Here is an 8,914-nt window from a genome sequence, read left to right as displayed (position 1 = left end):
AAGGTCAATAGGGGAAAAGTTCATATTATACATTAAAAAAAGAAGAATATTACAAATATGTAATTGTGATTGCTTTCTCTTTTAAATGACTGTATAGTGTATGCTTGACATCTTACGTTCTTTCTGAAACTATGGAATACTTTCCTCAATTTTGAGGTTCTTAAAAGCATTAAGCGAATGTCATACACGAGGGGGAAAATCTTCTTTCTATATTTCTTACTTTTTTTTTAATATAATTTTCAAGGCTTTCACTTGCTGCAATTACATGATTTCAAAGATTAACTTTATATGAAATATATCTGAGTTTGGATGAGAGCTGATCTGATAATTGCTGTTAGTATTCAGAGGAACATTTTTTGTCAAAACAAGCTATATGTTAGCTAAGAAATGTCTATAAACCGGAGCTGAAATTGTCAAGTTACTGCGGTAATGAAATTGAACAATATTTGGGAAAAGGAGCAGTATACGAATCCATGTAGTAATTGGAAACATTCGCTTATTCAACAAGCTTCTATTTTAAAACACCGAGGCAGCATTCTTGTTATTTTTTTCTTCTTTTCGTGTTTCTTGTTATGGGAGAAACTTACATTTCTTCAGAAGGGGAACCAGAATTTTCATGAATACATGGACTATGTACCAAAAGAGCTACAATCCAGCGTAAAGTAAGTGAACATGAATGTGCTACGTTTTATTTACAACGTTGGTGAATTATGTTCATGATTATGGTGATGATGACGATGATGGTGGTGATGATGATGATGATGATGATGATGATGATGATGATGATGATGATGATGATGATGATGATGATGATGATGATGATGATGATGATGATGATGATGATTGTTGTGATGGTGATGATGGTTTATAGTGAAGATGATGGTGCTGATGATGATGATAATGATGATGACGGTGGAGGTGATGATAATGATGATGGTTACGGTGATGATGATGGTGGTGATGACGATGATGATGGTTATGGTGATAATCAGTGATGATGGTGGTGATGATGATGATGATGATGATGATGATGATGATGATGATGATGATGATGATGATGATGATGATGATGATGATGATGATGATGATGATGATGATGATGATGATGGTGATGGTGATGGTGATGGTGATGATAATGATGATGGTTTCACATTATCTAAATTATAATTAATCGATAGCTTGCACGTACAAAAGTCAGGTTTCGTGTTGCGAAGATATAGGAAGTATATATCTACGTGATAAGTCGAATTGTTTTTCAACTATGTTTAAAGAAAAAAGGAAACAGCGAAGAAGTTTTCGTCTATTTCATAAAATTATTGATTCGATTTTTAATTTCTCTTTCGTATAGGAGCTGAACTGTGACTGATTTTCTTCATTTGCATCAAAGTTCATATTTCTCAAGGTACTCAAAATTGTATTCAGAAGTGACTGAATTATTAGAACTTAATAAAACCAATTTTGAATAACGGAAAAGAACAACAACAGCAAAAAAAAAATGAAAAAAAAAACCCGTTATAGTGCTACACGCGGGTATAGATAGAAATTGCATGGTTACGTGCGGAAAAAAAAACGCATAGAGAAGTCATCCATAAATACAAACAAATTCTAAATGTAGGTCAAAACAGACTTTTAATTTATGCAGGTCAAAATGATTAACAGTAGTTTCAAGGCTTCCGATCGTGTTTCTTTCAAGAGTCCTAGTTACTTATGGTAGTTGCAACAACTTAACGTTATTTCTTACAAGAAGCAACTTCGCGCAGTTGGCTTCTTTGTTTTTGTGTAATTATTTTGGAATATACAAAACGTTACCTTCCGGTCTGTTAATTAAAATCACTAGATCATCTGGAATAATCAAAACACGATTTTCTACTTTCTTATGTCACTGAGCTGTTAGCAATATTTTTTTTTTTTATGCGGATGGATACATCAACGCACATTGGTCGTTTAGGTGAACTGTCCAATAGCGATACAACTAGTACCCTGGACGAATGTATATAAAAAATAAAAAAATAAATTAAGGATTCCGCGACACCAACAAGTTTCTTCGCATATAAATACATTTGTTAAAATTTAGATGGAAACTTTTCTTGAAATAAGTCATCTGTCGTTTTTATTGAATTTTTCTATGTGAACATTTCATAACTTATAGCACTATTTTAACTACGGCGGAGGAATCTCTTTAGTATATACAGATGTATTCTGTGTTATAATCAGTCAACTGATTTAAACCCGAATGTCTTTAATAGTAGCTTTATAGCAAAACTTTCAACAGAAGTTTCTGGAAATTTCGTTTTCAAACTTTAGCAGATGGAGCTTTTTCTTGGGATATGCCCATATGTGTTTGTAAATCAGTTGGCCTTTTCGGACCTTTACTAAGCCAGTGGTTCAGCATTTTCAACAACTTACTGAAAGCGTTCTTAATGTGATTACAAAACTGTACCAAAGAAAAGTTGACAACCGATGCAGGATTAGTGGCTGAAACTTTACTGACATCGACCGATTGAGTGGTTACTGTATTAAAAACTCCGTCAATGTTACGCCAAATGACGGCTTAAGCTATAAGAATTTTCCTTTGAACATTCGGACTCTGAAAAGAAACTTCGGATGAAAGCGAAAAACCGATCATTCAAACCTTCATTTCATGTCTTTGTGGGTGTTTTTTGGCCTCTCTTTCTTTAATTGATATATTTATTACTAATGTAAACTCCGTGGAATCCAAAAAGTCAACAGTTTCCAATGCAATCATTTTCATCAAGTGTACATATATACGTGTGATACACATTCTCGAGTTGTCGTCGCCTACATTCAGGAAACATTAAAGGGACAGTCTTCTTTCTCTCTTCAAGATCGCCTGCGCATTTCGTAAGAATGTCACAAACTGTTTAAATCGTTGACGGTTTCTCAATCGCCATCTCTTACTATAAAACCAACAGGTGAAGATAACAACGTAAACGTATATTTCTTTTGGGCTGATTTTATATAGGTTTAAATGAATTAACAAACTCTTGGTTATATCATATATTTTACTTTTGATATATCATTTAAATGTATAAAAGCTGTGTTTGCATACTCTTGATTAATAACGTCGATGGAACGTGTGTCTGTCTGTCTGTCTGTCCGTGCATGTGTGCGCGGTTTACTTTCATTTATTCTTATCTTGATCATTGATTCACATATAGTTATATATAATAACCACAATTAACAATAAATATGGGCAAGCACTTATATTATTCCCTTGACAAGTTATGAATATAGTGTGTAAATAACTATTGTGTTAACGCTACGGCCATTTATCGAAAACAAAATATTATTGAAAATTTGTTTTATACCTGGTTACAATATAAATACAATTAATAGATACGTCATTTTTGCTTGCTTCGCTTATAGACACTTATAGTTACTTTAAGCATGTCTGAGATGGAACCTTACATCATTACTGGTTTCTGTTTGTGTCTTTTTGCCTCCATCATCGGCGTTCCAACTAATGTTATCATTCTCTACATTTATTCCAAAAAGAAGAAAAAGAGTTCTTCACATTGCTTCATCATAGGTCACGCTATAGTTGACCTTGTCATTGCGTCAGTGGTGCTCCCAATCGGTGCGGTTCAGTATTTAACTTTGGAGAGTTTTCGTAGTGTGTTTCTATGTAAGATGGTCACGTGGTTAACTCTTGCGGCACCGTTGGCGTCCCTCAATGTTAACACTGTGGTGGCGTTTGACCGTTTCTTCGCCGTCACCAGGCCGCACTCGAGATTCGTCAGCGGGAAAAAAGTCTCAGCAATTCTGGTCACTGTTGTCATTCTCCTCGCGTTTTTGATAAATGTTCCGCACTTATTTTGGTGGCGTATCCGTGAAGTTGCGTCTCCTGGAGAGCCTTCGTGTTATCTCAGCGTTCATGGCATTACCCGTATTTTGGCGCTGCTCCCGTTTAGTTTTGTCTACGTAATCCTAATCCTAATTAACCTAATTTTATACGTCATCATTTACTATAAAGTGAGGAAGCTTCGCAGAAATCGAGTAGTCGCTATTCATCTTACCGATAGTACATCTACTCCAAGAGGAAATATTTCCACGGGAGTCGTCGTTAACACTACCATAACTCAGCTTCCGCCGCCATCGGCCACGTCAGTAAGCCAATCACCGCGTGCGTTACATCCAGTGGGCTTGACTCATGCAAACGGCATCAATGCTAGCCAACATAATAGTAGTGTCCATAACAACCAAAATGTCACAAATAGTAGGAACGCTCTCGTGGAAAACTCGGCGAGAAACAACGGAGTAGGACAAAGCCAAGCTATGGTAAATGCTACTTTTCGTATGCTTTTCTACATTTCCGCCATCTTTATCACCACGTGGTTCTTGCAGACGACACTAAGGTTCATCCCGAGACAGACTACGGAGAGTTGGCGGATGGAGAGACCCGGATTGTATGCGGTTTATACTTTCTTTCAATACATCATTGTAATGAATAGCTGTGTGAATCTCTTTGTCTATGCGATCGTTAACAAGGAGTTTAGGAATGAACTGAGAACTTTAAGAAATGATATTATGATGAAATTAAGAGGACTGTTTCGCCGATAAAATTCATTGGGTTATACTGTACGTGGTATACTACATCAGAATACCACGAATTGTAGGCCAATGACCCAGAGCACTGACCCACGACCCACAAGAACCACACCTATCGGAAACAGAATGAATGAAAGGTAACTTGGATTCATGGACTTGACGTTAAAAAAGTAATTTAAGCGGACTCCGGGCTCCGCAAACCATCGACGCCTGGAAAAAAGTCTCGCCACCCACAGGATTTGTCTCTACTCGAAACCCGCGCTCGAGTCGCGTCCCATAGTTTCAACCTTTTGACAGCCGATGTGCAGCATGGTCAGTGCGGCCAATTGGAATCGATACAACATGGAAAATGCGGCCAGATGGAACGTGACCGGGAACATAATTGTTCCAGACCCATTTTTTAAAGTCGGGCTAATCCATGTTCGTGCGGAATGCAATATTCTTGTTTCTATTATTTCACCGCCCGGTAATGTATTCCATGACCCCCACCCCCTCCCCACCCTCTCGTGGTGGTAGGTAAGGAGGAGAGTTTAAAAGAAATTCAGCGCATGTGTAAATATAGGCCTACTGTAAATATATCTATGTATGCCAAAAGTACACAGAAAACTGCCTTCTGAAAATCGCCAATGAAATAATCAAATAAAACAATATCAATGATGATAATTATGATAACAATAATAATATATTTCGTCAGTGTTTGTGCAGTTATCTGTCCGTAGCGTATAGTGATGCTTTCAGTAGGGGCCGGTGCAAAAGTGAGAGCTTATCCTTCGTCAACCTTACCTCCTCTAACCAACACTAGTGACAAAAATACAACAACCCATAAATGTTTTAAAAAAAAACACAGTTATGTCTGGCTTATCCAATCTTGACAGACAGTTTTGATCCTGAAGGAATCTTACCGTATTTCTAAAGAGCGTCCACTTAAGATGGCGACTCTTACTGTACAACTGATTAAGGAGACTAAGAAATGGAGCAACAGAGGAACGGTACTTTGTCTTTTCTTGCGTGCAAGTTTCTTGGAGTTACTACATATCCCATTGGCTCAAAATGTTGCAACCAGCCCTCTGGACACCTGGGCTTGAAGGGCCCTCTGGACACTTGGGCTTTAAGGGCCCTCTGGTCACCTGGGCTTTAAGGGCCCTGGTTCAATGAAGCGCCTAAGCCAACTATTGCTACGCGCCTATCGTCTGAGAAAATATAAATATATTTACCCTTTTAGTTTCACCTTGACTTTGTCATTGGTGAGAAAATCTATTAATCATGTGAAGATTCTGTAACCATGGAGATTTGACTGATAATGCGAAAGAATCCTGATGATTGATTTGTTTATCTATTATTGTTCTGCTATAAACGTTACATTTTATGATATTCGTTAATATCAAGTTTTACTTTCTTTGTTTTTTCTTCTATATAATCACTTCTTGTATATTCTTTGTATTCTTGCAATCACATTAAGTCGAATGAAATCTCTTATGAATTAAATGTTGCCAGTGATTTATGGCTTATATAATAGTAATAACAAAAATAATAATATAATCCTTTCTCCATCTCTTATTGTTTCGTCTTAATACCTCAATAATTGGATTTATGGAATGAATGTCAATGGGGGTGTGGCTTTAATTAATACATGTTAGACATCAACACAACACAACTTTCATCTATCTTTTTTTTTCATTGTTGTCGTTTTTGTTCACAATTCTTAAGCAGATGGTGAGTTTAAAACCTAAATGTACATTTACCAAAATACAAATAAACCAGCGCAAAAGTTATTTTGAATTTTTGTATTCATATATACAACTGTCAACGAATTCCGTGATTCCCAAGGTTGAAATTTAAAAAAAACAACGAAATATTGATAGGTTAACCTCTTTAAGTCTATACACCGCATATATTTGAAAATAATATGCACGTAGCCAGTTCATTTTAAGCATATGAATTTATAGCCATTTGTCCCCCTCTCCTCCCCAGCCCCAACCCCCCACTGGTACTTCTGTTCACCCTCCCCGTCACCATGGCACTGTCAACGTTTATCAACCTTTGGATTCCAAGCAGCTGAAAGTTACCCACTGTGAAAAATGGAGCAGACACATCACTTGTGAGAAAGATTTTTATCTTTTTGTTAAGGAGGGGATGTAACCGACTCTTATTTAGAGGGGGGTGGGGCTCCTTCTCGATTTAAATAAATTGACGTCAAATGGTGCATTTGAGGTATATTAAGGCTATAAATTAGGTTTATAATCCGGTCTGAAAGAAAGTGGTGCTTAATTTTTTTTTTGTGAGATCGAAAAGGGATTAAAAGAGGGGGGGGGGAGAGGGGAGGGAGTGGGGATGAATTACTCAGCTCAAAGAAACTTTCTGCTGGCGTCGATATTGACCCTGAGTCGTTTCCTCGCAATCGATTTTCCAGGACACGAAACGACTGTTTTTTTTTTTTAATTCTGACACAAGAAATCATCAAATTTATATGTTTTATAACTTTTGCACTTTGCAAGACAAATGATACAATTTTCAAGGCATGTTAAGAGCCATTCATTGGTTTATGATAATTGTGATACCAAAGAGGATTTTCCTTTTCTGTCTTCTGGAAATGAATAATTTCTCGCTGGCTAAAAAGAAACTGCTCTAAATCAAGAAGAAACTTCGATGTAAAGATATAAAAATTGCTGGACAAAATCTGGTTTTTAGAATCTTATCTCTCCTTGTGAGACCTTTTTTTTATAACAAAGATGCATCAGTTTGTTAAATTCCTCCGCCCCTTTCCTTGAATATGACAAATACACAAAAATAGAAGTACGATATAACTATTACTGATAATGAAAGGTTCCTCAAGCCAAAGCATATCCTACAAATATTTCGATCTATTGTTAAGGATTTTAAGTCAATGGCTAAATAATTCGACAGGAAAAAAAATAATTAATAGTTTTGTAAAACTTTCAGTGAATGATGAAACAGGAAAGTTTATTAAAAGTTTATATCCTTTTGACCTAATATTTCTTACTGCTTATACGAGCGAATACAAAGCTTAATAAGCCCAATCTTAGAGTTCCTTCTTTCTTAATTACGCCCTCTTTATTTCTTTATTTGACTTTTTCCTCACCTGTTAAAGTACAAAGGTATATTAATGGGGTTCCCTTGAGACAGAGAGTGGTTTTGTTCTACGAGCAATGAGTCTACTTGCTGTAATTGTTTTTGTGTTGTTGATTTTTTGGACCTCAAAAGAAATGTTGTTCTCCTTTAACCTGAACTAGTTTTTTTAATGGGTTTTTTCTCTAGCCCTATAATCGCAGCTTTCAATGCTTTTTAAAAAAGTTCAATCTTTTCATGCGGCAAATTTTGTCAAAGACAAGAAACAAATTCATAAAACGAAGATTTGCCAATCTAAAATCTTTTCAAAATCTTTACGGTTTAATGTCATCATCAATTATACTAATTGCAAAATAGCTATCAAATTTGGCATTTCATTTTTTTGCCTTTCCTTTACCGTCACTAAAATGTCAAATCTCCAGAAATCAAGTGAGCAAAAAACGTCAACCGACGCATGTATAATTTACGGAGTCTTTAAGGTAGCATTAACATGCTGAGTTACTGAGAAGAATAAACCCCAAATATAGTTTCTATTTGGCGATGTCTTTTGCTACCAGATATTATAATATTCAAAGAGCTAATTTTTATTCATGCACACACATGGATATTGACTCGAGCATGTAGCATGCATTCAAGTCTAACCCCATTTGATTATTTTGTCATTTGCCTGCATATATTAATGTATACCACGTAAAACAAATGTGGCTTCGATTGTTAAAAACATGGACATATATACAGACAGACACACATCAAGTACAAGTAAGAAGATTGCTTCTTTTACATGTGGTTATCTATTTTGAGAATAGAGATTGCTTCACAATAGAGTAGCTGAAATAATGACAAAATTGGTCAAATTAAGAAATATTTTCTCTAAATCGTCCCTAGGTGATGCTTCATCGGGTAATTTACTTGGTTCACACATATTCCTTCCTTCCCGGTTAAACACATTTAAGAGAATATAAGACCGCTTAAAGGTGTGTATATATATATATATATATATATATATATATATATATATATAAATTCATCCATTTCAAGTGGAATATTACGTGAATGCGTTTGTATGTGAAAGCCCCACATTTGTCTCTGTAATGCCGCTTTAAGCGAACTTGACCTAAACAGCAACAAAATTCATATACAAATAGACACGAGATGGTTTTTATCATTTACGAAATTGTATAGATGTAAGCTAAAACCTTTTCTCTGTCAGTCTGTTGGGGGGGGGGGTGGTGGAATGGGGGGTGGAGTGCACTAATTG

At 36.0% G+C, this 8,914-nt stretch overlaps 1 protein-coding gene across 1 annotated transcript; it reads left to right on the top strand.

Annotated features, from left to right (window-relative positions):
• The first annotated feature begins 3,408 nt into the window (after positions 1-3,408).
• LOC139976403 (uncharacterized) lies at positions 3,409-4,581 on the top strand. The gene has a single exon (XM_071985115.1). The coding sequence runs from the start codon at positions 3,409-3,411 to the stop codon at positions 4,579-4,581; it is 1,173 nt and encodes a 390-aa protein (XP_071841216.1).
• Positions 4,582-8,914: the final 4,333 nt, after the last annotated feature.

This window comes from Apostichopus japonicus, chromosome 11 (assembly GCF_037975245.1).
Source record: "Apostichopus japonicus isolate 1M-3 chromosome 11, ASM3797524v1, whole genome shotgun sequence".
Lineage (NCBI taxonomy): Eukaryota > Metazoa > Echinodermata > Holothuroidea > Aspidochirotida > Stichopodidae > Apostichopus > Apostichopus japonicus.
The sequence above is the reverse complement of the archived record's forward strand: the minus strand, read 5'-3'. Positions and strand labels throughout refer to the sequence as shown.